The 27,820-nt window shown below is 53.8% G+C and overlaps 1 protein-coding gene across 6 annotated transcripts in view; it reads right to left on the bottom strand.

The window, feature by feature from the left end:
* The window catches only part of PDE9A (phosphodiesterase 9A), a 123,495-nt gene that overhangs the window by 5,457 nt on the left and 90,218 nt on the right, over nt 1–27,820 (bottom strand). For 5 of the 6 annotated variants that reach the window (XM_054468898.2, XM_054468902.2, XM_054468905.2 and 2 more), the window contains 10 exons: nt 25,760–25,844; nt 18,637–18,718; nt 15,770–15,844; nt 10,906–10,992; nt 9,583–9,687; nt 9,112–9,194; nt 7,788–7,944; nt 4,486–4,599; nt 1,693–1,797; nt 833–961 (listed from right to left, as the gene is read on the bottom strand). In XM_054468898.2, coding sequence (XP_054324873.1) covers nt 833–961; nt 1,693–1,797; nt 4,486–4,599; nt 7,788–7,944; nt 9,112–9,194; nt 9,583–9,687; nt 10,906–10,992; nt 15,770–15,844; nt 18,637–18,718; nt 25,760–25,844 — 1,022 coding nt within the window. The remainder of the gene's footprint in view (nt 1–832; nt 962–1,692; nt 1,798–4,485; nt 4,600–7,787; nt 7,945–9,111; nt 9,195–9,582; nt 9,688–10,905; nt 10,993–15,769; nt 15,845–18,636; nt 18,719–25,759; nt 25,845–27,820) is intronic. The other variant, XM_054468901.2, reaches the window with a different exon arrangement.

Genomic DNA, 27,820 nt, shown 5'->3' with positions numbered 1-27,820 from the left:
GCCTTGAGGTGGGGGCCTTGGCAGGGGGCCACAGGCAGCTCAGAAGCCCTGGAGGGAGCTAGGCAGGAATGAGCTGTGTGCAGGGAGCAAGGCCTCAGTGGCTGGGTGCAGTGAGACTGGGAGCTGGACAGGGGCTTCACAGCTCGAGGGCACAGAGCTCAGTGGTTCCTCCACAGGTGAGGACTCGGTTGAACTGGGATGCAGAGTGGGGACAGGAGAGTCAACAGCCAGTGCTGCCTCCAGGGTCCTGAAGGCTGGCAGCGATGGGCGAGGGCAGTGAGGGGCCCCCCAGGGCCCAGCAAGGCAAGGCAGGGAGTGCAGCACAGAGTGGGAGATGCTGGGGTCACGGGCCAGGCTGCGGGGAGCAGGCTCTGGATGACCGCAGGGACAGCGGTCACCACGACAGCCGGGGAAGAGGCTGCTCAGGATGTGCAGGTGTGCCTGTGTGCCTGTGTGTACATGTGTGTACCTGTGTGTGCATTTGTGTGCCTGTGTGTGCCTGTGTATGTGTGTGTGCATGAGTGTGTGCCTGTGTGTGCGCCTGTGTGTAGCTGTGTGCGTGTGTGTATATGTGTATGTGCCTGTGTGTGTGCCTGTGTATGTGTGTGTGCATGTGTGTGCCTGTGTGTGCGCCTGTATGTACCTGTGTGCGTGTGTATATGTGTATGTGCCTGTGTATGTGTGTGTGCACGTGTGTGTTTGTGTGTGTGCCTGTGTGTACCTGTGTGTGCCCGTGTGTACCTGTGTGCGTGTGTGTATATCTGTGTGTGCCTGTGTGTGCATGCATGTATCTGAGTGTAAGCAAGTGTGACATGTGGTGACAGTTACTCACCTTGGTCACTGTTTCAAACATTGGGATCAGGACAAACTTGATGAACCCAATCTGGGCTGTGGGCTTGGTCACTTTGTCTCGGTCCATGAATGGGGCCACGGGAAGGCCTTCTGACTTTTCACGGTCGCTCTGCAGGGAATGCAGCAGACAGCGACATTAGAGACAGAAATGCCCCATAACCAGATCGCTGTTCTCAGAGAAAGACAAGATGCGCCAGTTAGCCACCAACCAACCAAACCACACCACAAATGTGTCTCAGTAAGAACAAGGAGAAGGTGACCGTATCTTCAGTGCTAAACAGAGCTGGGCGTGCAGGTCTAGCTGGGAAGACCGAGCTGAGAGATAGGCAGAGGTGAGTTGGACGTATCCCAGGACGGCAGCAGCGTCCTGCAGAAAGCCTCCCGACTTCTCCTAGGGTTGGTCAAGCTGTTGTATTAATATTTGGTGGTTGTTTTCAGCTGGCTTGGTTTTCTATGTCCCCGAACTTCCCCGTGGCCATCTGTGTGAGCTGACCTGCTGGGTCTCGGCCCTCCCGGGGCCCCTCCTGCCTCTGCAGTTCTTGCTTCTTGACTTTCAGGCAATCTGTTTGACAAGGCTGCTTCTAATAATGGCTCAATTAGCAGTGACAGGTGGCAGTTTTAGAACATGAGCTTTTCTGGATTGTTGCTGTCTTTCAGGTCTCAAATTATAAACTATTTTGTTTCTGATGTGCGCCTACCGTGAAGGCTTTCTGGAGGCTGAACTGTCGGCGGCCCAGTGAATATGCGGGAACACCCTGGCATGCTCTGTTTAACGCAAACCCTTACTAAGTGGGGCTAATAAGAGTGGCTGGAGGCTTGATTGCTCTGCAAGACTCTTACCTGCATAAAATATTCCTCTAATAAACAGTCCACCCAAGGCTCTGCGACTTCCATTGGACGGACCTCGTTAGAGATATCACAGCATTTTATCAAAATCATCTTCAGCTGAAAGAAGAGATTTTGGAATTGAGGTAACAGGAGGTAGAACACGGCCTGCTGCTGCTGCTGCTCGGGTCTGGACTTGCCATTACAGGCAGGAAGAGACGGAGGACCATGCAGCTGAGCTTGGCTGCCTTCAGGAAGGACAGGCTCCCTTCTCAATGGAGAATGAACCTTCAAGGTTCTGTTTGGGTCCCCTCCTTCCAGCCTTTCTGGCCACCCCAGCCCAGGTGATATCCCCTGAAGCACTGCCCCGTGCCTGGTCACCCCCTATTTTCTGCTGTTCCCTAGGTGGGTGCATTGCTCATCTTCCCAGGGGACAGGTAGCTCCGTCCCAGCTTGGCCAGGGTTGGGCACACCATGGGAGCTTCAGGAGGAGATAGGGCAGGCCCAGGGATGCAGCAGCTTCCACCCAAACTAGCCCGGATGTTGCCATAGGACAGGTGGTGGAGGGCTGGCATCCCGCGGCCCTGCCTGCACCAGGCATAAATGAGTGTCTGGAATCACCAGGTTTCCAGACCAAAGTGTTGGTTGCCATCCAGGCTCTGCAGCTGATTAGACAGGAAAGCCCAGCTGAGGCACATGCCCCCGGGTTGTGGGCTGCACCTGCTGGTTTGGAGAACGTGACTAGGTGAGGGGCAGCTCAGCTCAGCTCGGTGTCTGCATGATGCTTGGTGGATCCTGCCTTCCAACCTTGGCAGGACCTCGAAGGGACCCTGCTGTGGTCGCCCTTCCTTTCCCTGCCATATCAGTTCCCAGGAAGCCATTCAGGCCTTTCTTTGACTCCTCTGTGGAGTCCGGCTCCAGACCAGAGGCAATTACTAGACTGTGCCTGGCAGGCCTCAGTGGAGCTGTCCCCACACCAGACCTAGGGCAGGGCCAGGGCAGCACTGTCTCTGGGGAAGGTCAAGGTCCCAGGCCCTGCCGGCCACACTCCCTGCACCTCACACCTCCCATGCCAGCCCACACTCTCCTCAGAGTCCTCCCTGTCGGGGCCCACTTTGACTCAGAACCTTTCCCCGAGACCTTACCCCAATCTCTGTCCTCCACCTGTGTTCATAAAGCCCCGTCTGGTGCTCCCTAGCAGTGAGACGATCCCTGGCTGTGCTGCTTGTCATCTGACCCCACCTGGTGCCGGTTGTTGGGATAAGCGGAACCCTGGGCTCTGAGCCTCGCTTTGCCTCTGGTCTGCACAGCTGCAGTGTGTAAGGCTGGGGGTGGGATGGGAGTAGGGACCTTCAGCTGGGCTCAGTTGTCCTGACCACCTGGCACCCGATCCTCCGGCATCCTGCCCCTCCCCGTCTCTTCCCGGACCTCCCCTCCCACTTCAGAGGAGGAAGGCATCGGCGGGGCCTGGGTCATCCCTGCCTGCAGGTCCATCTCTGCCTTTCTCATATCTTAGAGGACAAGGTGGTGCCTCCTGCCTTCCCTTGGTTTTTCGGGAGCAAGGAACTTGCTTGCCAGGAAGCCGCTTGAAGCGACTGTTTCCCTCTTAGGGAAGGGGCTTCTGGAGGCCCTGGCCTGGGGAGGTTTGTCTGCTGTCCAGCCCTTGCCTGCGGGAGCTCCCGTCCTCTCGCACAGCCTTTGGGAATTAACTGCACCTCAGCTCCAGAGAGAGATGAGTCCTAATGACTCTACCTACTGGGACTGGATGGTTAGAAGGTCAGCCTGAGCCAACAGTTCCCTATTTTTCAACCTCTCTGGAGGTGGAAAGTGATGCTATTGATTTTAGACAATCAAATTTCAGAGTAAGAATGCCAGGGGTGCACCTGATGCTTAGACAAGACTCCACAAAACCAGCTTTCTCTCTGAAGTCCGGGAGGGCAGTTCTCATGCACCTCTCTCTCTCTCTCTCTGTTTTCTGAGACAGACCCTTGCTCTGTTGCCCAGGCTGGAGTGCAGTGGAACGACCATGGCTCACTGCAGCCTGGACCTGGGCTCCAGTGATCCTCCCACCTCTGCCTCCCAAGCAGTTGGGACCACAGGTATGCACTGATTTTTTTATTTTTCTTTCTTTTTTTGTGGAGATGGAGTCTTGCTAATGTTGCTCAGACTGGTCTTAAACTTCTGGACTCGAGCAATCCTCCTGCTGTGGCATCCCAAAGTGCTGGATTCCAGGCATGAGTTGTGCTCCGGTCCTTGTGTGTCTTGGTGTGCCCAGTGCCTGCCCTTTCCAAAAGGCAGATGCTGGGCAACCTAGGTGCACCTTCTCATGGGGGAGGCCCCCTGCCCCTTCTCTGGCCACCGTGTCCTGGTTATGGAGGGGTGCTGGGCTATGGTGTGGGCCTGGTGGGGGATGCCGGCTTGGGGAGCGGGAGCTGTGTTGAAGTTGCCCCCACAGAGGTGGGCTTTCAGGGTGCCATGGTGGGGCTGTGCCTTCATGGGACAGCTGGTTTTATTCTCTGGAAAGCAGAGGGAGATGCATGGCCTTCACCCACTTATCTGCTTCAAATCCAAAAGAGATGGAGGAATGGGAGAGTGCTGCCTCTGACCATGAAGGAGGCTCCGTCAGGAGGGAGGCCCTGTCTGGGACTTTCCTAGTAAGAGTCATGACCTTGAAAACCAGATTTATAGACACCTTGTTCCAAGAAGACTAATAATTTCGGCTTCTTGGCTTCCAGTGTGAGCTGGATGGATGACCTGCTCAGCCAGCCCACCGCTTGGCTGCCCACCCAGGCAGAACAAGCCACTCACCAGGGTCATGTGCTCCTCATTGCTGTAGTCAAAATTCTCCATTTTCTCTTTGAAAGAATCCATAATTTCTGCATGTCTTGCCATGTCAGTGGCCAAGATTAACGTGATCATTCCCTAAATAGCAAGAGAACAATGCGTTAACACGGGCATAATCTGAACAATTATTCAACGGAGGCCTACTGTGTACTGAGCCCCCTGCACACATTATCTCATGTATCTCTCATTCCGATTCATATGTGCATCCATCACCCATCCATTTGTCCACACATCCATCCACCCACCCAAAAACCCATCCATTCATCCATCCATCCACCCATCCATCCTCCATCCACCTACCCATCCACCCATCCATCCATCCATCCGCCCTTCCATCCATTTATCCATCCCTCCTTCCTTCCACCCATTTATCCATCTGTCCATTCATCCATCCATCCACCCATCCATCCATCTACCCACCCATCTGTCCTTCCATCCTTCCACCCTTCCATCCATTTGTCCATCCACCCATCCACCTATCTATCTATTCATCCATCCATCCATCCATCCATCCATCCATCCACCCACCCACCCCACAAGCATTTACAGAACACATCTCTGTGCCAGGTATGATGTTTTCCTCTTCCAAGAAAATAAAACCACATGCATCAGATACAAAACCCAAACCCATCAATCTATGTCATTTCAAATGTATATATATATTTTTTTGGGGGGGCATCACTTGTATCTTAAATTATTCAATTTTCCTGTAAACATTTAATTATGTTATTAGTGAAGCATTTATTCAGTTATTCCTGAAATCTTCCATGACAAAATATATTTTTAAAAAAGTGAGACAACTAATTTTACCCCCAGAGGAGAGTCATATTTTGCAGTCAGTGAAGCATTTGAAGCAGGCCAATGTTGGTGTGTCCCCGTGGTGGATGGGCACGAGAACGATCCTGTGTGCAGAGTGGCTGCTCCTCCAATCAGGTGCCGCCTCCTTCTCTTGCGGGATGCTCTCCGACATGGCTCAGTGGGACGAGGCCTACACTAAGGGGCATTCACTTGCTTTGATTCCCCAGGTCCTGTCCCTGGAGGAGCTCCCCACTGGGGTAGCAGTAGCAGATGCAGTGTTTTCTCTTCACGGTTGCCCCTTGACCTACTGCAGACGAAGGTTTGCCACAGCTTATCGTAGCCACACAGGGCACCTGCTTACAGGGCGGGGAGGCGCACAAACATGGAGGAGAGGCCAGAGAGCCTTTAGATAAAGGGGAGATAATTGTACTGGGAACCGGTGATTCAATAATGACTGTAAATTGTCTGTTGAATTGTGTATGTTTGTGCAATGATGTCATCACAGGCCTGAGAGTGCTGCCGCCGTATGTCAGCGCCAAGTGGGTTCTGAGGTGTGGCTGTCGGCACTCCTCCCGGGGCCATCACCATGCACACCCATCTGTTCTCCTTCTGTTCATTTCACACTCACAGCGGCCGGCGCAGCACAGGCCAGCAGAGGCCTTGACCACGGCATCCCAGTGAACCACAGCCTGCTTCTGCCCACTTCTGCCTCTGGCACATGGTGACATTTGACAATTTTGCAAGAGGCCGTGGTGCCTCAGGGCCCCATCCCAGGGAGCATGCTGCTTCCTCAGAGCTTCCCCAAATGCTTCACTGACTTCAGTTTTTTACATTGGGCTTTGAACTTCCTGGAAGCATAGACAAATTGGAAAGCCATGGTTGACGAGGCTGCTGCTCCCTGATAAAGGGAGGCTCAGCAGCAATCTGGGAGGGCGGTAAGTATTTTCCCAGAGCTGGAGTCCAGACAGTCTTTGTTGGCTGCCTGTGGAAGGAAGCCACTTAGACTTCAAATGGCTGAGGTCTGCCTTGTGGAACCACAGATGATGGTGCCCTGGGTGAGTGTCCTGGGGCCGCCACACAAAGTACCACAAACTAGGCGGCTTAAAACAACAAACTCATTCTCTCACAGTGCTGGAGGCCAGAACCAAGATCAAGGTGTGGGCAGGGCCCTGCTCTCTCAGAAGACTCCAGGGGAGGGTCCTTCCTTGTCTCCTCCTGCTCCTGGGGCCCTGCGAGTCCCTTGTTTGGAGCTGTGTCACTCCAATCTCCAATCACCGCATCTTCATGCGGCCTTCTCCTCTGTGTCTGGGCTGTTTTCTCCTCTGTCTCGTCCAAGGACACTAGTCTTTGGATTTAGGGCCCCCTTGGACAATCCACACTGATCTTATCTGGAGATCTTAACAAGTACAAATGCAAAGACCCTTTTCCAAATAAGATCACATTCACGGGAGGTGGACCTTGTTTGAAGGACGCTACTATTCAACCCAACACATTTCTCCCAGAATTTACTCCGAGAGCTTCCCTCCCCTGCAAATGTCAGAGAGTGAGGGTTTGATGAGGAATTCCTGTGTGGAATGGGGCGTTATTTCGGTGAGCTGGAGGTGTTTGTCCGGGGCAGGTGGACCGGGTCATCTTCCTTGCACGCAGATGTCCTCTCACTCTTCTCCCATCACGCCCTGAGAGGCAGAAAGCCCCCTTATCTAAAACGGAAGGGGCGGCCGGGTGCGGTGGCTCACACCTGTAATCCCAGCACTTTGGGAGGTCAAGGCAGGTGGATCACCTGAGGTCTGGAGTTCAAGACCAGCCTGGCCAACATGATGAAACCCTGTCTCTACTAAAAATACCGAAAATTAGCCAGGCGTGGTGGCGCACGCCTGTAATCCCAGCTATTTGGGAGGCTGAGGCAGGAGAATTGCTTGAACCCAGGAGGTGGAGGTTGCAGTGAGCTGGGATCGTGCCATTACACTCCAGCCTGGGCAACCGAGTGAGACTCTGTCTCAAAAGAAAAAAAAATAAATAAAACGAAGGGGGCTGACTGGGCTGTGGGTGGCAGGTGACAGCAGCTGGGGTTATGGGGCAGGGGGCAGCTCTCCTACGTTGATGCAGCAGATGTGTCTGTCCAGGGCCTGTCCCCTCCTTGGGCAGGCCCCCTACCTTTGCTAAGCCTCAGTTTCTTCGGCTGGAAGAGGGACAAAGATTTATCTCAAAGGGAGCCAGTGAAGGCTGAATTAAATACAGGCTGGGAAGTGCAGGTCAGTGGGATACACGTGCACATGGCGAGGGTACCCTCTTTTTGGGGCTCCACTCTGGGCCCTGGAGGAGGTGAGGAAGGAGGGAGGGGTTCCCGTGGGTCCCCAGGGCACTGCTGTGGCCAGGAGCTTCTGGGAGCCTCCAGCCAATGGAGAGTGGGGGCTGCTCTGTCCCTGAATGTGCCCTCACTCCAGTGGGAGGGCCCTCACCCCACGCACCTGTCGGATCTGCTTGAACCCATCAGGTGGGATGTTGGAGAAGATGTTGCACTCGGGCTCGGCGAGGATCTGGAAGGCCACGGCGCAGTGGTGGTTCTCCAGTGGTGAGATGTCATTGTAGCGGACCGCCAGCTCTGTGCGGGCGTTGATCTGGTACCTGGGAGGCAAGGAGAGGGTGAGGGGAGGCTCAGGCGCCCTCACCAGGCACCTGCACTGGGGAGCAACACCAGGCATGTAAGTGGAGTGAGCAGAGTCGGGGAGAAAGTGCCGTGGGGGCTGGGGGAGCCGCCTGTGCCCTGCCCCGGCGAGGAGGTCCCTCCTGCCGCTCAGCTGCCCCTGCAACTGCACGTCCCCATGCTCCTGCAGTCCCACTAGTCAGACACCTCTGAGGAAGCAGCATGCTCCCTGGGACAAGCCCTGAGGTATCACAGCCTCTTGTGAAATTATCAAACGTCGCCAGGTGCCAGAGGCAGGTGGGCAGAACGAGGCTGAGGTTCACTGGGATGCCGTGGTCAAGGCCTCTGCTGGCCTGTGCTGTGCCAGCTGCTGTGAGTGTGAAATGGGCATAAGGGGAACAGATGGGTGTGCACGGTGATGGCCCCGGGAGGAGCGCCAACAGCCGCACCTCGGAACCCACTAGGCGCTGACACATGGCAGCAGAGCTCTCAGGCATGTGATGACATCGCCACACAAACACACAAGTCAACAGAGAGAGCTGCTGCGCCACTGGGGACACAAACCCAAGCCCATGGCCTGGACCTTGTCTGCCACATGGGGCGGAACTCTGTGCCTGTGGAGGCAGGAGTGGAGCAACGGTCTGTCTTTCTGATCCCTGGCCCCACGAGGGACACCTCACACCCACCTCCTGTCCCTCTGCAGTCCCTTTTCTCTCTCTCTTCTGGCCCCTGCCTGTGCTTTCCCTGCGGAAGCCAGCTGGGAGCCTGCCCAGGGAGAGGCGAGCTCCTGAGAGGGGCATGTGGAGCCCCCATCCCTGCATGTGGACAGATGTTGCTCCCTGCCTGGGGTGGAGAAGGCGCCGGTGGGGCCAGGGCTCTGCCGTGCACCTGAGCCTGGAGCCAGGCCCATACAGGGGTGGGAAAGCCCCCCTGGGGTTTGATAATCCTGAAAGTTCCTACTCCGGGGAGACCCAAGGCCCTGGGCAAAGTCCAGAAGCCAGGAGCTGTGTCAGTGGAGGCAGAGCTGGGGCTGGGAGGCCGTCGTTGACAGCTCCATCTGGGAACTGCTCTGAGGGTTGGGCTGACAGGTTCCCTCCAGTAGCCAGGGTACCTTTTAAAAGGGAAAAAAGAGAAAATCCTGTACATACGTGTTATTGTAGCCGGGATGGTCCAGATCATGGCAGATGGCCGCTGTCATTAGGATCAGGATATCCGTTTGTGAGAACTTCTCCTGGATCGGAAAACAGGGCGTAGGTGTTTGCTCTCTTCACTCGGAGGGTGGGATGGGGTGAGGGGGGTGGAATTGGGTGAGTGGTAAGGGGGGGACAAAGGCTCCTGCAGCCATCTGGCGTCTCCTGGCGGGTGGGAGAGGACCGGCCTACCTGTGGGGGTGGCGGGGTGACCAGATCGGGGGCACACCTGCTCATGTAATCCTAGGAGCAGCCTCGCCCATGGGGTGACTGACAACGGTGGGTGGGGGTGCTTCCCTAGGAGGGGCGGAGCAGCTGGGGACCCCACGCCTGTGGCTTTCTTGGTGGGATGGGGCTGCCGCTCCCTGGAAGGGGCCTCCGTCTGACCCCCGAGAGTGGAGGTCTGGGTGTGCAGCGGGCAGGACCCACCTGGAGACTGCAGAGCCAGACCATGCTGTACATCATCTGGGCCACGCAGAAGCAGTGCCGGAAGTTGTGGAAGGGGTTGTTTCTGTAGTTGTCGTGGACGCAGAGCTGCGGGAGGCAGGGGGTCCGAGTCACCCTGTACCTGGGCCCGTCCACCTCTCCTCCCAAAGCCACCCAGAAGGCTGTGCACTGGTTTGAACATTCTCTGCCAAACCCTCATCCCAACCAGAGGTCAACAGTGTTCCATGTTTACCACGGGTACCCTGAGAACGTCCAGCGGACCACACCACAGCACCCGGGGCAGGTGTGGGGACAGAGCTCCCACCACGGGCTTTCGCCTTGCGGTCAAGGACTGGGGTCTCCCCGGAGGTGTCTGAGGAGCCACAGGGGGGCGTAAAGTTAGGGGATGGGGGAGGGGAGACTCCAAGAGGGAGCTCTGGGTCCCCAATCACCATGAAACCTTTACTAGGCTTTTAATATTTGGTTCTGAGCAATATTTCATTAAAAAAACCTGCTGCTAAACATATTCACACAGGCAGACACCCACGTGCACACACCCACACTCACACTCCACTCACACACCACACACTCACATACCCCACATCCACACACACACATGCACACATCCACCCTCACACACCCCCACATCCAGATACACACATGCACACACACATCTCACATCCACACAGATACACACATGCACACACACCCTCACACACACCCACACACGGACACACCCCACATCCAGATATACACATGCACACACCCACACTGACACACACAGACACACATCCACACTCCCACCCCACACACTCCCACCCCACATTCACACACACCCACCCCTAAACTCAGACACCCCCATGCTCGCACCCACACCCCACTCTCATACATACACGCTCCCACACATTTACATCCACACGCCCACTCAGACACACACATGCACACAGACACTCCCCACATGCTCAGATCCACACCCCACACACACACTCACATCCACACCCCCATACTCACACACACACATGCTCCCACACACACACACGCTCCCACACACTGCTGCTTTAGGACATGCTGCTTTGCTTGATGATGGCAGAGTCTCACTATTTCCTTGCTTATCAGAGCAGGAGCTCGGGCATAAAGAAGGTTTTGGTGGAAGGAGGAACAGAGATGGGCTGAGCGTCCTCACAGAACTCCTGGGGAAATGTCGCCTCTGCTCACGGGGAGTGCAGTGCCATCCGGAAGGTGCCCTGGTGATCCATTCCCTCCATTCCTGTGGAACTGGATAAAACCACTTGCCCAGGAAGAACTGAAGACGGGTTTGGCACTCACCAGCCACCTCCTGAGGGTGACAGGGTTGATGCTGAAGTCCCTGACCAGCCCGAGGTCGTGGTACATGTGCTCCAGGCAGCTCAGCATCTGTGGGCACAGGAGAAGCATGGGCACCAGGCAGTCGTGTGGCCGGCTCCCCAGCCCCTGGCTTCCTTCCCTCTGCTGTCCTCGGAGTGCCAGCAGGGCCATTGGCAGAAGGTGGGTTCTCCCCCTCCCAGAAAGTCCCCAGAGAGCAAAGCCTGGTCAGCAGACATGGGAGGAGAGGTCTTCAGACCAGCCTTTCCAGGCCATCCAGATGGGTGGGGGTATGAGAGCACACTGGGGGTCTCCTGGAGGATGGATCCTGGGGTGTGGAGGGCCAGTTTCGAAGTCAAGGAGAATTCTTGGAAAGGACAGTGACTGGGTGAGAGAGCGCACCCGTTCACAAAACACGGCACCAAAAAGGAATTTATTTATTTCTACAGATGAAAAACAATCTCAGTGGATCAATATCACAGCTGAGGGTTCTAGGACACAGTTCTATCCGGTGCACACCTGAGCACGGGCAGTGTCACAGAGAGAAAGGCCCTTTCCTTGCTGGAGGCTGGGGATCGAAGGAGCTTTGACGATTTACATCCAGAAACGCTGAACTGTGTTCATCTGGGGCCCCGCTGGGACCAGAGACACTTTAACGTCTTAACTGCAGTGCCCAGATGCAGCCCGTGCTGCAGCAAGCCGCTGCTCCTAACCCTTTTCCGTGGAGCCCTGTCTTCTATCAATATCCCTGTTGAAGTTGAAATAGATTTTGTTTTCAATCCCAAAGAGGATTTATTGTCATTGTGGTGATCTATTTCAATACAGCTCAGTGCTTTGGAGCTAATTAAGTTAGGGACGAAAAGATGAAGTGATTTTTAAAAACGAGAGTTTGACCAAAGTGGGCTTTGCTTTCTGGAAAAAGCAGGTCTTGGGTGGGGAGCCCAGCGTGAAGGAAGATGTGCAGGAAAGGGGCAGTTTAGATACACCTGGTAGGTGTCCTCCGCCCAGGGCCCACCTCCAGCCCAGCTGCCTGCTGCCTGTGCAGGGCACTGGGCCATCCCTGCTGGAGCCTGGCGTGGCTTCCTGCCTGTGTCTGCTCATTGCCTGATTTTCTCTTCCCAAAAGGGCATGTTACGAATTGAATTGCCCCCTTCCCCAGGTCAACGTGGTAAAGCCCCAACCCCAGTGGGCTATTTGGAGACGGGGCCTTTACGGAGGTAATGAAGGTTCCATCCAGTCAGGGTGAGGCCTTGGTCCCATGGGACTAGTGTCTTCATTAGAGGAGGAAGAGCACCTGGGATGTGTGTGCAGAGAGAACAGGCCACATGAGGACCCAGCAAGAAGGCGGCTGTCTGCACACCAGGGACGGAGGCCTCCGGAGAAGCCGAACCTGGCAGCACCTTGATCCTGGACTTCCAGCTCCAGAACTGAGGAATCAACTTCTGCTGCTGACGCCACCCCAGTCTGGTACTTTGTTATGGCAGCCTCAGCAAACTAGGACAGGGCGCGCTGCCCAAAAATCCATTTTTACTTGTTACTCCGTGTGTGAAACCTGGAAATGCTGCAAGGGAGGCGAGTTTTTGTAAATCGAAGCTTGCGATCACTGCATTAATGAGATGGCTCTGAAGGAGGCGGAGGGTTCTCTGGCATCACAGGAAATCCATCTGGAAAACTGGAAACTCCCCCACATGCAGCCACAGATGGGAGCTTGGAATGTTACCTGGGAAATGTCCTTAAAGCACGTGAACCACACGCTCGTTTTCCTTGGGGAGACAGTACAGATGTAGGTTGGATAATGTGCAGGGCGCTGCACCGGCTTTTGGAAATGGGGCCCCATGTGAGGACAGGAGGGCTGGCTCCCACCTGGAGGGCTGTCCCACCCAGCCAGGGGCCTCACTGCCCAGAGCTGCTGGCCCCCCCCACCATCCTGGACACCGGCCCTTAGGACCATAGGGGATGCAACCTGGAAACTCCTCGCTCTCCACCTGACCAGCCCAGATGTTGTTCAAGGCAGTCCTGAAAGGCAGATGCCTCTGCTGTGAAATCAGTCAAGAGGGGATGCCGATCAGCAGACAGAGCCACTTGGTGCTGCTTATGTGGCCTTCATAGAAGCTGTGGGGCAGGAGGGCCGGATGCATCTGTGGCTGCACATGCTGTCCTCAGCCCTGGGAGGGCGCGAGTGAGCCAGCAGCTCCCACATGTGGCGGCGGGTCCTGGTCTGAGTGGGTTGCATGGTCGTGAGTGGGGGACTCATGAGATGACGGATGACAGATGACGGGGGAGGCTCCTGCAGCCTTCCAGCTCTGCACTTGATAGAGGCAGGCCATGCTCATGGGCCACAGCCCTGGGCCCTCAGAGGCCCTAACAGATGGGAGGACACAGCAGCCTGAAGTCATGTCCTCTGTCTGGTTTGTGATGGGCAGGACACTGAGTCGAGCCACTCGGAGAAAAGCAGGGGCGCCCCTGCTGGAAGGGAGGGAGGTGATCACCTTTAGGGGCCCTGACGTTCTCTGAGTGCCAGCTGCCTCATGGGCGGCCAGATGCAGTTTTGTGGGGCCGAGTGGGCTGTTTTCATGTGTGTCCCTTTAGTTGTCCCTCTTTGCCACTCACACTCCAAAATTCCTGGCATCCCTAGATCTGCCAGAGGCCAAGGCTCCTGTCTTGGGCATCTCTGCATTCTCACACACAGCCAGCTAGATACTTCTTGGAAGCACTGGAACCCTCATCGGTCTCCTGGGGTGCCCTTGAGTTCTGCTGGGCAGGAGCCACGGGCCGTGGGAGATGCCACCCAGAGGCTGAGTCCAGCTGCTGGGAGCTGTCTGCCTTGCCCACCTGCCAGCCCTGAGAGCAGCTGTGAATCCACTCTGTGATCAGAGGACAGAGAGGTGGCCTTTCTATTATGGAGACACAGATCCCTCAGCTTCGTGGGGCAAGCCCCACCTCCCCAGTCACAGTGGCCCACGCTCAAAGGGTTCCCTGGTAGAAGGTGGCAGAAAAGACAGCGAGTGCCAGTTTCCACACAGGCACTTTGCCATCAGTGCCCCTGGCTTGGCTCTTCCTCCCAGCAGGCTGAGGTCAAAATGACTTTGGGGATGGTGATTTTTCTACATGATGCTGAGGTGCGGCGCTTGCCCACAGGCTGGGAGCAGGAGTCATTGTGCTCTAACCGTCTGCGGTGTCTGCTTGCTGTGGACTTGCTCTGCCCAATCTCAGCAGCTGTGCAGGGACCCTAGGAGCTGCTGCAGGCCAGCAGCTCCAACATGTCTCTTCTGAGCTTTCCCTCTCACCCCTCGCATCTCCCACACCTGGGGCCCTTTCTTTTTGTGCGTTGACCTACACAGTCATGCTGCATATTTAAAGCCTCTTCTCCTGTCGTCTCTGTGCCCCGCTCCTGCACTCTCAGAGCTGGGGAGCAAGTTGCCACATGGTGGCTGGAGGTTTTGAGCAGGTTTGCAGCAGTGCAGCCCCTGGGACTGGCCGCCTGCTGCTCTTCTCAGGTGAACTGGGGTGGGGAGTGGCGACCGGAGCTTTGCTTTTCTGGCTGGTGCTGCAGTTTTTCTCCTGCTGGGAGACCATGCACATGAAAGAGGTTCACTTAGGAGAGGGCAGTGCCCCAGGTGTCAGCAACCTGGCCTCAGGGGTGCCAAGAGGCAAGATCCCACTTTCTGCCCTTTGCAGAGACATCGCTGCGGCCGAGCTTGTCAAAGAGCACCGGTGAGCTTGCTGAGGAGCCTTGTGCATTTTCTGTGTTGCTGACAAGCAGGAAAACGTCCTTAGATTTTGGTGGGTTGAAAACAGCTGAGCCTGAGGTCTGCAATGGGGAATTTTTCATTTTTTGGGGTGTGAAAAGAGGGGGTCTATTAGCCAATGAGATGAAACCAAAAATTCCCCATTCTTATATTTTTCAGCAAATAGGAATTTTAACACTTTTTTTTTTGTAGCGACAAGGTCTTGCTATGTTGCCCAGCGTATTAGTCTGTTCTCACGCTGCTAATAAAGACATACCTGAGACTGGGTAACTTATAAAGAAAGTCTTAAGGGACTCACAGTTCCACATGGCCGCGGAGGCTTCACAATCATGGCGAACGGCAGAGAAGGAGAAAGTCACTTACATGGCGGCAGGCAAGACAGCGTGTGCAGGGGAACCCCCATTTATAAAACCATCAGATCTCGTGAGACTTACTCACTATCACGAGAACAGTATGGGGAAAACTGCCCCCATGATTCAAGATCTCCACCTGGCCCCACCCTTGACACGTGGGGATTATGACAATTCAGGGTGAGATTTGGGTGGAGACACAGCCAAACCGTATCACTCAGACTAGTCTGGAATTCCTGGCCACAAGCCTTGCTGCAGAAGGTGACACAGTTCCTGGAATCCCACATGTCCACTTATCTGGGGCAGCCGGCTGCCTGTGCCTTGCCTTTGCAGACACTGCTCTCAGAGCAGAGCCCTCTGACCGTAGCCCCTTCCTTGAGGAGAGATTTGCTCCTGGCAGGGGCGATCTGCAGCACAGGGCTGCCACCCACGCACATGAGGGTCTGCAGGGTGAGCAGATGGCTCGGGGAGCCCAGCGCCATCAGGAGCCCTGGGCGGGGGCTCCCTGCCCCTGACAGCCGTCTGCCCCACTCACAGAATCCCCTTGCTGTGAGGTCTCCTGGGCCCTGCTATAAAGTGTTAGTTTCAACTAAAACCTGGCAAAACAAGATTTTTTTTTTTTTTTTTTTAGTCTTTAAAAAGAAGAGGAGAAAGCATGAAGGAGGAAGAGTGACGGGGGTGGTCCCACTGGGGTCCATGATCCTGAGCTGCCTCCCCCCGGGACGTGGTGCCCACAAGCCCCGCACTTACCTCGTTGGGCTCCCAAAGCCAGACGTCAAAGGTCGGCTTCCGCAGGGCCTCGATGGTCTCTGGAGAGAGCAGATACTAGAAAGGACAGGAGTTCCGTGTTAACCAGGCGCCGTGGGCTTGTGACGGTGATGTGCATGCTGAGATGTTTCTCCTCTTTCTCCCGTTCTCTTTCTTTCTCTTTCTTTTTTTTTTTTTTTGAGATAGAGTCTCGCTCTGTTGCCCAGGCTGGAGTGCAGTGGTGCGATCTTGGCTCACGGCAACCTCTGCCTCCTGGGTTCAAGTGATTCTTGTGCCTCAGCCTCCTGAGTAGCTGGGACTACAGGCGCCCGCCACCATGCCTGGCTAATTTTTGTAATTTTAGTAGAGATGGGGAGTTCACGATGTTGGCCAGGCTGGTCTCGAACTCCTGACCTCAGGTGATCCACCCGCCCTGGCCTCCCAAAGTGTTGGGATTACAGGTGTGAGCCACCGCGCCCAGCTTCTCCCGTTTTCTTTCTAAGGCACCTGCGTTAGACTCACAGGCCACATACTTCTGGAAAGGGCCAATGCTATGGCTGGAAATCCCATCGGTGGATGCCAGAGGCAGGGCGAGGGAGCAGAAGGGAGGGTTTGGGGTGGCAGAAATGTTCCATATCTCGCTTGTGGTGGAGGTCATAGGACTAAACAAGTTTGTCAAAATTCACTGTCCTCCAAGCCTAAATAACTTTACTGAATGTAAATTAGACTTCAATAAGCCCGATGATAAAATGGACAACAGCTGGGCATGGTGGCGCGCGCTTGTAATCCCAGTGCTTTGGGAAGCCGAGGCGGGCAGATCACCTGAGGTCAGGAGTTCAAGACCAACCTGGCAAACATGGTGGAATCCCGTCTCTACAAAAATACAAAAATTAGCCAGGCATGATGGCAGGTGCCTGTAATCCCAGCTACTTGGGAGGCTGAGGCGGGAGAATTGCTTGAACCTGGGAGGTGGAGGTTGCAGTGAGCCGAGATCGTGCCACTACACACCAGCCTGGGTGACAGAGCGAGACTCCATCTTAAAAATAATAAAGAAAAAGGGCAATAAAGTGAAGTGCGGGGGTAAAATTCACTTGGTATAAATTGAAATACCAGCTAAGAAGTTATTCTGAGATGCTCCTCTCTGGAACCCATCCCTGGTTTCTGCTGAGAGCTAGAAGAGCAGGCCTGCTGACGGGGCCAGTGCCCCGGGGTTGCTTCTGAGGACATCAGGCTTTAGGTTAAGCTGTCACAAGGACAGAAGTCTGTAGTTTTATACAGAAGACAAGAACACTGCTTTGGTATTGCACACTGTCTTCTCCTAGGTCTTACTGGGTATTTGTTTTTTTGTTTTTTGTAAGGGGACAGATCTGGAGGGCTGACACCTTTCATTTTGGATCTAGGCTGTGCTTCATGGCTCCCTGGGACAGGATCCTGAGAAGCGTGGGGCATATTTTCCAATGGAAAAAGGCACTAGTCTCCATTCAAAAACCTCAGATAAGGCTGGGCACAGTGGCTTACGCCTGTAATCCCAACACTTTGGGAGGCTGAGGTGGGTGGATCACCTGAGGTCAGGAGTTCAAGACCAACCTGGCCAACGTGGTGAAACACCGTCTCTACTAAAAATACAGTAATTAGCCGGGCATGGCGGTGGGTGCCTGTAATCCCAGCTACTCAGGAGGCTGAGACTGGAGAATCACTTGAACCCGAGAGGCAGAGGTTGCAGTGAGCTGAGATCGTGCTATTGCACTCCAGACTGGGTGACAGAGTGAGACTCAGTATCAAAAGAAAAAAACAAAAACCCCCAAAATCCCCCCAGAACCTGACAATATCCAGGACATTGTTTGGAACTGCGTGGATAGAATCACTGACTAATGGACACCAGTGGCCCTCATGGAGGCTGTGGAAGGCTCTGCCATTGCTTGAACCGCAGGTAGTGGCAGAGCCCACCTGTGTGCAGCCCAGGCCTCTGCTGTCTGTGGAACCTGTGCCCCCTGAATCTTAGCACGAGAGCACATTACAAGTCAGGTGGGTCAGGCCGGGTGCGGTGGCCCAGCACTTTGGGAGGCCGAGGTGGGCGGATGACTTGAGGTCACAAGTTCAAGACCAGCCTGGCCAACATGGTGAAACCCTGTCTCTACTAAAAAAATACAAAAAAATTAACTGGGCATGGTGACGGGCACCTGTAATCCCAGCTACTTGGGAGGCTGAGGTAGGAGAATTGCTTGAACCCAGGAGGCGGAGGTTGCAGTGAGCCGAGATCATGCCACTACACTCCAGCCTGGGCGACAAGAGTGAAACTCCATCTCAAAAAAAAAAAAAAAAAGCAGGTGGGCCGGGATTTTGCCTGCTTCCCAGCTGAAAGCGTTGAGTGGGTGACCAGCATCTTGAGACCCTCCTTTTGTCGTTATTTCAAAAACGCCATTGCTACTTCACCAACATCACAGCTTCTCTTAGAACTGAGAACACTTTTGTGCAAAAGAGCAAAATTTGCCAGGACAACTAAGAATTGCTCAGAGACGAGGGCCAATGGAGTGGATTTTTAAAAATTTAGTTAAACATTAAAGTTCTTTCAAGTAAAGTTTGAGTGTAAAAACTGTTTACCAAGGTCAGCTCCCGGGGCCGGGCAGACAGCAGCACGGCGCTATTATGTCCTTGCAGGGGAAGGTATGGTCTGGGATCACTTTTGCTAAACAAATGTCAAAGTGAAAAAATACTTTGCCTTAAAGTAACCCGCACTGTCCGCAGCCCAGGGCTGGGAAGGGCAGTTGATGTGAACGTACACACAGCAGGGTCTGGCCGCAGGGCCACAGGGCTGGGCGTGGGGCTGGGGACACAGCCACAGCTTCTTCTGGGCCGGAATCTCATCTTACCTTGGGGTAAGTGGGAACATCGCGTCGAGGAGTCAACTTCTTGTGGTTATCCAAAAAACTGTACTTACAGGGGCAGTTGGTCCTAGAGAGAAGGAGCAGAGATGAGCTGTGGTCCTGCTGTTTCAGTCTGGTGAAGCCCTGGGCAGAGCAAAAGCAAGCGACAAACCCAAACCCCCAAGCCCCGTGTGGTTTTATTTGCTGTGGGAGAGGAGTCAGGGTGGCAGCAACTCACTCGAAGCAAAATTCCCAAGGACCTGCCTAACCTCTGACCTCACACTGGGCTCTTGGAAAACACACAGAAAGTCAGATATTGGGGCTCGGTGCGGTGGCTCACGCCCGTAATCCCAGCACTTTGGGAGGTCGAGGTGGGATGATCACGAGGTCAGGAGATTGAGACCATCCTGGCCAACATGGTGAAACCTCATCTCTATTAAAAAAAAAAAACAAAAACAAAAATTAGCTGGGCATGGTGGCGGGCGCTTGTAGTCCCAGCTACTCGGGAGGCTGAGGCAGGAGAATCACTTGAACCCTGGAGGCGGAGGTTGCAGTGAGCGGAGATCGCGCCACTGCACACCAGCCTGGCCAGTCTGGGCAACAAGAGCGAAACTTTGTCTCAAAAAAAAAAAGAAAAAAAAGTCAGATGTTGAGGGCTATCTTCTCTTTTAGATAAGCTTCTAAAAAACCTTTTTCTAATGTTTTCAGAACAAAAACATTCTAAAAAATCTAAACAACACAAGAGTAAAGTAAAAAAAAAACCAACAAAATATGAAAACCGAAGTGCTCACTTTACCCATTTATTTCCCTAAATCCTATACTCTGGAAATCAGTTCTGATAGTTTGGTGTATCTTTCCAGAATATTTTGAAGTGTGGACACACATGGGTGGCCGCTTATACCTTTTAACAATATTTTAATTTTTATTTTTTGTAGAGATGGGATCTTGCTATGTTACCCAGGCTGGTCTTGAACTCCTGGGTTCAAACGTTCCTTCTGCCTCAGCCTCCTAAAGTGTTGGGATGACAGGTGTGAGCCACTGCACCCCGCCCCTTTGTACTTTTTTTTTTTTTTTTTTGAGATAGAGTCTCACTCTGTTGCCCAGGCTGGAGTGCAGTGGCGCAATCTTTGCTCACTGCAACGTCTGCCTCCTGGGTTCAATCAATTCTCGTGCTTCAGCTTCCTGAGTAGCTGGGATCACAGGTGCATGCTGCCACACCTGACTAATTTTTGTATTTTTAGTAGAGACGGGGTTTCACCATGTTGGCCAGGCTGGTCTTGAACTCCTGACTTCAAGCGATCCACCCACCTTGGCCTCCCAAAGTGCTAGGATTACAGGCGTGAGCCACTGCGCCCAGCCCCTTTGTACTTTCAAACAAAGATGGAATTGCACCAAATTCACTCTGCTGCAACCTGCTTTGTCATCTAACATATCATGAACTCATCCCAAGTTGCTCCACAGAGCTTAGCTTCATTTTCCAAGTTTCTCCAGGGTGTGGCCGTAGCACATGTTAGCAATCCAGTCCCCAGTGACGGACTTTTAGAATGTTTCCAACTTTCCCTGTGACATGTAATGTTAGCAGATGAGTTTTCTGTCTGACTCTGTTTTTGTTTAGCACTTGGTATCGAGGTATCCCACATAGGAACAGGGCAAAGTGAGCCAGGCGTGTTTCAGAGGAAAGCCACCTTCCGGTTGGGCAGTGTGCTGGCTTCAGGGTGGTCCCCAGGGGCTGAATGAGGAGCAGCTGCCCCAGGAGGCCTGGCCACTCTTGGGCGCCTGCAGCAGAGTGCACCAGGGGGCTGGGCCGATCTGGGTTCACACCCTGTGGGTGTGAACTTGCTTGGAAGTGAACAAGCTCCCTGTGTACTTGGACAATGGTGGGTGGGGGTCACGCCTGGCTTGTGTGACATTCACCAGGCTGGGGGGGGGGGCACTCAGGGAGCTAAATGCAGCAGAAGCTCCTGCGATTTGTAAATAAAGCCCCTTCTGGGAGAGCAATTTAATACTGCACAGTAAGAGCCATATAGAAATTCGTATCCTTTAAGCCCACATATCTATCCTGGGGAATTTATCTTAAGCCAAGAATTAAACAGGAACAAACAGCTCTATGCACACAGATATTCACTGTGGTGTGATCTGTTGTAACAAAACACAAAACCGACTAGAAGCCACCTGAATGTCCCAAAATGGGAAGTGGTTTAAACCACCACAGTGCATCCGCGTGTTGGACTATTATGCCACTAGTAAAAAAAAGACTACACAACAGCATGTTTTAGTTGTTTTTCAAAACAAGGTATCTATGCACAGAAAAACATCTAGAAGGCCTCGTGTCCAGGTTTAAACTGGGGGGACATTGCTGGCTGTTGTCATGATCGGTACCCACCCTTCAACTCCCCTCAGTATAGTTTGGAGGTTTTCCAATGAGCCCGTGCTATTTTCAAAACTAGAATAATCAATCTACTTCCTTTCTAGGAAAAGAGGCTTCAGTGTTATTTTCTCAGCATGCTGCCATCTCTTCCCCGTGATAACCACCGCTCCGCAGAGATCCATTTGGTAGCCCTTCCCTCTGTTTCATGCTTGCAAAACCCATCAGAGTTGCTACCACAGTTTGATGTGTAAGGGGGAATGCTAACAGATTCAGCAAAGTATTAACAAAACCAACCAACAAAATGTACCAATCAAATGATTTCCATTGTCATCCAGTAAACGAGAACTTCCATTTATACATTTCTGAGCAGTAACGAACGTTTTCTGTGTAGTTAAAAACATAGACGGCACGATGATGATTTCTTTGCTGCTTTTAACCTCTTTCGTGTAAACATTCGCACACGTGTTGTCTCTGTAAGTCTCCTGCATTCCCCAGGAGGGTTATGGAAATCTTCACCAAGCAAGACAGTTTGACTGCTGGAATCCCGTTGTTTCCTTGCAGATACTAGAGCTGGGAGCAGAGGAGGGTCTGCTGGGGCCCGCTGACCCTGCCTGGCCAGGCAGCCCCTCTCTCTGTGCCCCGTTGCCACGGGAACCAGCGTCTTCAGCAAACAGAGCAGCTGGCATGGAGCTCTTTCTTTTCATCCTATTTGGAGCTTATTTTCGCTTTCATTTCCTGGGGTCCCCACCCCCTTCTCTGGGGCTTAGGCCAGTGGGCAAGGCCATTTGTTTGGGATGAACGCTGAGCCCTCAGTTGCCACCCCAGGCTCCTGCAGGCTCCCCAGCTCTGGGTGAACCCCACATTCCATGCTCTGCTCTCTGCCTGGCACAGTGCTGGGGGCCAGAGTGGCCATGGCCCCTGGGGTAGACCTGCCCCTGCCGCTGCCCTAAATGTAAGCTGGCAGTTGGACCTCTGTCCTCTTTGAGGGAAAAGCAGGAGAAACCTAGTCCGTGAGTGTCAGGGGATGGCCACCTGCTCCCGGGTGCTGTGTGCCAAACCACAATGCCACTGCTTTTCCCAAGGGGCAGCTTCTGGTGGATCCAGACCCCTGGCTCCGAGGCCCCACCGGGGTGTGCTATGTGGGCTGAATGTAGCTCCACATTTCAGGCTCACACTGGCCATTTGTGTGGCACGGGGCTGAGCTAGCTCCATCCTGTCTGGGGCCTTTATTCTCTTCCCAGAGGCAAGAATGCTGGCCTCTGGCTGGGCTGCCATCTCGGGAAGGCCCCCCACCCCCACCCCGCCTTTTGCAGCTCCTCTCCCCAGTCATCCGGGGAAGTCCCAGCTTAACGAGACTGGTCCCAGGGTCCCCACATTGCTACAGGGCTCTCATGAGTAAGAAGTAACTCTTCTGTTGACAAAGACAAAAGGGACAACACGAATAGCTCAGTGTCTCTATTCTGAGTTCCTTTCTACATAGAGAAACAGGAAGGGGTTTCATGTGTGGTGACGAGGGTCTGGGGTGCATGACGCGGCTGGGGATGAGACCAGAGCCCAGGAGGCTGGATTTGTTTTTTCTCAATGTGTCGACGACGCTTGAGAATTTTTACCCTGTTCTGTTTTGGATGCAAGAGTCCCATTTACCTGTCTCTCACCTACAGGGGAGGCTGCCAGAGCTGTCAGCTGAGAACATCGCCTCCAGAAGCTGACAGGGCACCAGGAAGTCTCCTTGTCTTTGGTTTATGGCGCTGTGGGTTCTAAAAATGTACTCCTGGGGGAAGTGCGGATGCGCCTCCGTTACTCAGATGGGCCCAGGTGCCCCCCGCAGCCCGGCATGCCTGACAGGCACCTGGGGGCTGATGTCTCACTGTAGTTCCTGGCGGCTTCCTCTGCGTGCTCTGAAATTGGTGTTATCCTCCCACGTGGTGTGTTATGGGCTGAAGTACATCTCCCCCCACAAAAGTCGTATGTTGAAGTCCTAACCCTGCTGCCTGTGAGGGTGACCTCATTTGGGGACATGGCTGTCGCAGATGTAGTTAAGGTGATGTCATCCTGGAGGAGGGTGACCCCTACTCCAATAGGATGGGTGTCCTTACAAAGAGGGGGAATTTGGACAGAACGGATGGGAGCACCAGGTGAAGAAGCAGGCAGAGAAGGCCGCCGGCAGCCACCAGAGGCCAAGAGAGACCAGGAGGGACCCTCCCCTGGGGCCTTCAGAGGTGGCAGGGCCTGCTGGCACCTTGATTTTGGACTTGTGGCCTCCAGAACTATGTGGGAATACATTTCTATTGTTTTAAGCTGCCCAGTTTGTGAGAATTCGTTACGCAGCCCCAGGAAATGACTACAACTTCGATAAAAATAATTATCCCCCCTGCAACCTGACCTGCAGGACCAGTGCACACCAGAAACCACGCCGGGAGCGACGTGTGATCCGAGCACTCGCCTTGCTTTCTACAGAGCGAGTGCCCATCAGGCACATCAGCGGCAAGACCTGTGAGGCCGGAGGCTGTCTCACCACTCACTCCTGCTGCTGTGGGTGGGCAGTAAATCCAGTCGTTTAAGGGATAAGAGGATGCATCCTACAAACACCTCCAGAAAGTGCTCAGGGACACACAGTTGTGGGTGAGGAGCTGAGGACAGCTCCGGGAGGCATGGCCCGGCTCCAGACACACCCCTTGGGGCAGTGGAGTTCCCCAACCCATATGGAGCCCAGAGGCCGCTGTTCAGGGAGTCTGGTTTCAGGCTGAAGACTAGAACTCAGTTTTCATCCTCTTCCCCTCGTGCTGCTGGTGGGGCTGGAAAGGCTGGCCCTGCTACACCCGCAGCCCCAGCTTGAGGCAACCCATCTCCGCCTGGCTCTGGGCAGAGGGGAACCCTGCCAGGCAGCACCACCCTGGAACACCACCCTCCTGCCAAAGCAGCCGTGGCACCTGGGGCACAGGGGACAGCCAGAGGGCTGAGTCAAGCCATGTAGAGCTCACGGCCAAGGGCGGTGCCACAGGTGAAGGTGCTGTGTGTCTGAGGCTGCCAAGCCGGGTCCCAGCCTTGCCAGGTCCCAGCCTTGGGGTCCCAGCTGTGTGGCCGCCCCTGTGCAACTTGGGAGCTCTTCCTCGGCTCACAAATGAGAGACTCTGTCTCTCGTCCTTTAAAGAGCCTCCAGCACAGGAATGACGAAGACGGATTGTTCACTCACAACTTTCCATGGTTACAAACTATGGCCTGACTTCCCCTAGTCAATTGGGCTGAGACATCCCTAACTCCAAATGAGCCCATGAGTGCATGGGACAGACACGTGGCACGGTCCCTGTAGGACAGGCTCTCACGTGGCTCAGACAAGACCTGCTTCCTTCCGCTCCGCCTTCCTCCCTGCGCCCACTCCGAGGCCAGGCCCTGGGGGCTTTGAGGGGACCAGATGAGGCCTGCCGGCTTTCCCTTCACCTTCTGCCTCTGAGACCCTTTCACCTGCCACGCTCCCTCACTAAGCAGATTGCCCTCAATTTTAAAATCAGGGAATGATTGTCAGCATGCCAGGTGGCCCTGAGACAACTCAGTGCAATTGCACAGGGCTGTTTCTCAGCTCATTAGTCCCCATTAAATCCCACTGAGGCTGGGCAGTGGCACTCTGGGGAACCATGAGCCATATCATATGCCTGTCGTCTCTGGGCTGGCACCAGCGGGCATGGAGGCAAAGCCCGGAGGTGTGAGCGGGTCCTGTGTGCCCCTCACTAAGCACAGCACCCGCACACAGTAAGTGCCTCAGTGCATGTGCTCTGCTCATCATCACTGCCGTCTCTTTGCTACTACGGGCATTTCCATCCCCAGTTTGGTCGTGGTTCATCCACACGTGTCCTGACCCTGGCTCCAGTAAAGAGTCCTGCTGTACACAAAACTGACTTTGGAGGTGGCATCATGGAGACTGGGGCATTTTCCCCAGGAGTCACAGCTCACTGGGCCCCCCGCAGCGCCTGTGAAGGATGCCTGTTCCCAGGAGAATGACTTCTGTGTCCCCAGTGCTGGAGCCCTCACTGGAATGCAACCCAGTGGGAATATCACACAGAGAACAGGGTCCCTGGGGGCACCAAGAGGCTCCTCCCCTAATGCCTTTTTCCTCTTGTTGTTCTGTCTTTAAAAGTGGATATCAACTTATTCCAAGCTGGATACATTGCCCCTAAGGCTTGGATCTGCAGGAGGAGGACTCTTCTTCTGTGAAATCATCTCCCCAGCCCCTATCCCCCATATGTGCTCTTTTTTTTTTTTTTTTTTTTGTGAGACAGAGTCTTGCTCTGTCGAGCCCAGGCTGGAGTGCAGTGGCGTGATCTCGGCTCACTGCAACCTCCACCTCCTGGGTTCAAGCGATTCTCCTGCCTCAGCTTCCCAAGTAGCTGGGGTTACAGGCATGTGCCACCATGCCTGGCTACTTTTTGTATTTTTAGTAGAGACGGGGTTTCACCATGTTGGCCAAGCCAGTATTGAACTCCTGACCTCAGGTGATCCTCCCACCTCGGCCTCCCAAAGTGCTGGGATTACAGGCATAAGCCACCACGCCCAGCCCATGCGTGCTCTTTTGTTAGAAGAAAGTCACATCACTGACAAGCAGGTCGCAAGCAGGGTGGCTGCCTCCAGACTGCACTCTCCCAAGCCTGAACTGTACCGAACTGCACCAGCCTTTCTTTTAGAGAAACAAAGCCCACAGCCCCAGCCCAACTGGTATGGGGAGCCCTCCCCAGGCCCGGCCGCCCGTGGCCCCAGCGCAGACCCTACCTGCTGCTTCTGGCCGCCAGCTCCTCCCTCATCTTCTTAATGTCACTCTTGCATTTCTCAATCTCCACCACTTTTAGTCCTTCCACTGGTGACAGAGAGAGAGACAGCAAGGGGGTTACCACGGACGAATGTGGAGGATCTCTCAAGGCTGGCAACTAAGGGCTCCCTGTGGCTCCCAGGGAGGAAAATGCCTCAGTGCAGAGGTCCCCACACCTGCCCCGGCTACCGATACTCAGGTTTTGCCTGCACTTCCCCACTTAGCTCAGCCACAACTGACTCTATCCTCGCAGGCATGTGCCGTGGCCACCGCTGCACTACCGCATCCATCTGGGCAGTTTCCAGAAGGCAGAAGCTCCTCCCCACTCTCCACTCCCTGAATCTCAACTCTGGCACCCACTTTTTGCTCCATACCCCTAAGCACCAGCTGAGGACATGGGACAAAGGCGTCTTTTATCCCAAAAAGAAAAGGGGGGACATGTGGTGCCAGAGCATTAAAATGCAGTGAACGGCAAAGCGTTTTCAGCAAGGATTAAGATCTCATTATGGGAAAAGCTTTTCATTGTAACGTCCTTCCAGAGCAGTTTCACCAGGAGAAAGTGTTGACTTAAAACAGAAGAGAAATAAATAGGCAAAGTTGAGGATCAGCAGAACTTGGACTTGATCACATTCCTGGAGTTGAAACTGCCTTGGCCAAATTATGACTGAGACAGTGAAAGAGATCTAACTTAGCGGGCTCCATCTTGCTTCTAACCTCTAAGCTGTCCTTGTTCATTCCTCGGCTGAACTAACTTTGAGAGAAACTTTGTTTGTAGTTTACCATTTAGACAAAGACTGTAACAGCCCTTTCCCAAAGCAGACCTCCTTCTTGCCTGGGGACAAGACTAACATTAGCCACAGGATTAGAAATTACGGTTTAAGAGCCATGCAGCTGGAGACTACAAGATTCTGACCCTCCCTAAATTGCTCCTAAGATCAGCACTTGAGATATTTTGCAGACCCTGCGTTGATGGGTCAGCTGGCACCACCCAGATAGATAAACTGGCTCGTCTGGTCTTCTGGCCCCAGTCAGGAACTGACTCAGTGCAAGAAGACAGCTTCAGCCAGGTGCGGTGGCTCACGCCTGTAATCCCAGCACTTTGGGAGGCTAAGGTGGGCAGATCACGAGGTCACGAGTTCAAGACAAGCCTGGCCAATATAGTGAAACCCCGTCTCTACCAAAAATACAAAAATTAGCCGGGCATGGTGCGCCAGTGCCTGTAATCCCAGCTACTCGGGAGGCTGAGGCAGGAGAATAGCTTGAACCCGGGAGGCCGAGGTTGCAGTGAGCCGAGATCATGCCACTGCACTCTGGCCTGGGGGACAGAGTAAGACTCCGTCTCAAAAAAAAAAGAAGACAGCTTCAACTCCCTAGGATTTCATCCCTGACCAATCATTCAGCATTCCCGGCTCACTGGCTTCCCCCCACCCACCAAGTTATCCTTAAAAACTCTGCGCCCCGAATGCTCGGGGAGACTGATTTGAGGAATAATAAAACTCTGGTCTCCTGCACAGCGGGCGCTGGGTGAATGGCTCTTTCTCCATTGCAGTTCCCCTGTCTTCATGAATGAGCTCTGTTTAGGTAGCAGGCAGGGTGAACCCCTTGGGCGGTTATAGAGTCCCACTGCAAAGGTGTGCCTCAACAGTTAGGATACTATTTTTCAACCAAAAGCAAACTGGAGCTTATGCCTCCGAGTGAGTGTTAAACTTCAAGATATTCACGCTTGGCTGACTGCACGTTTACCCCAGAAACGCTGCCATGAAGCAAGCAGCTTTGCACGGCTTTTCAATTAGAGTTGGTTCATAAGAAATAAAAAAGATTAGCTTTGTTACTTTGTAATCACACCTTAGTTTTTATGCAAAAGGATACTCCCACGATACCACTCTATTCCCCTTTTCATGACGTTTGGCTCTGAATAACTGCTAAAAATAAAAAGCAAATGTTTTCTAAAGGAAAAACCAAGCAACTCAGAGCCTTTGGCTAGTTTCTAACAACTCCTTCCCACCCCGAAGGAAGTACTGCAG

The sequence above is a fragment of the Pongo pygmaeus genome, chromosome 22 (genome assembly GCF_028885625.2).
Source record: "Pongo pygmaeus isolate AG05252 chromosome 22, NHGRI_mPonPyg2-v2.0_pri, whole genome shotgun sequence".
In the NCBI taxonomy this organism is placed as follows: Eukaryota; Metazoa; Chordata; class Mammalia; order Primates; family Hominidae; genus Pongo; species Pongo pygmaeus.
Note: the sequence above shows the minus strand (reverse complement) of the source record. Positions and strands in the feature narration are given on the sequence as shown.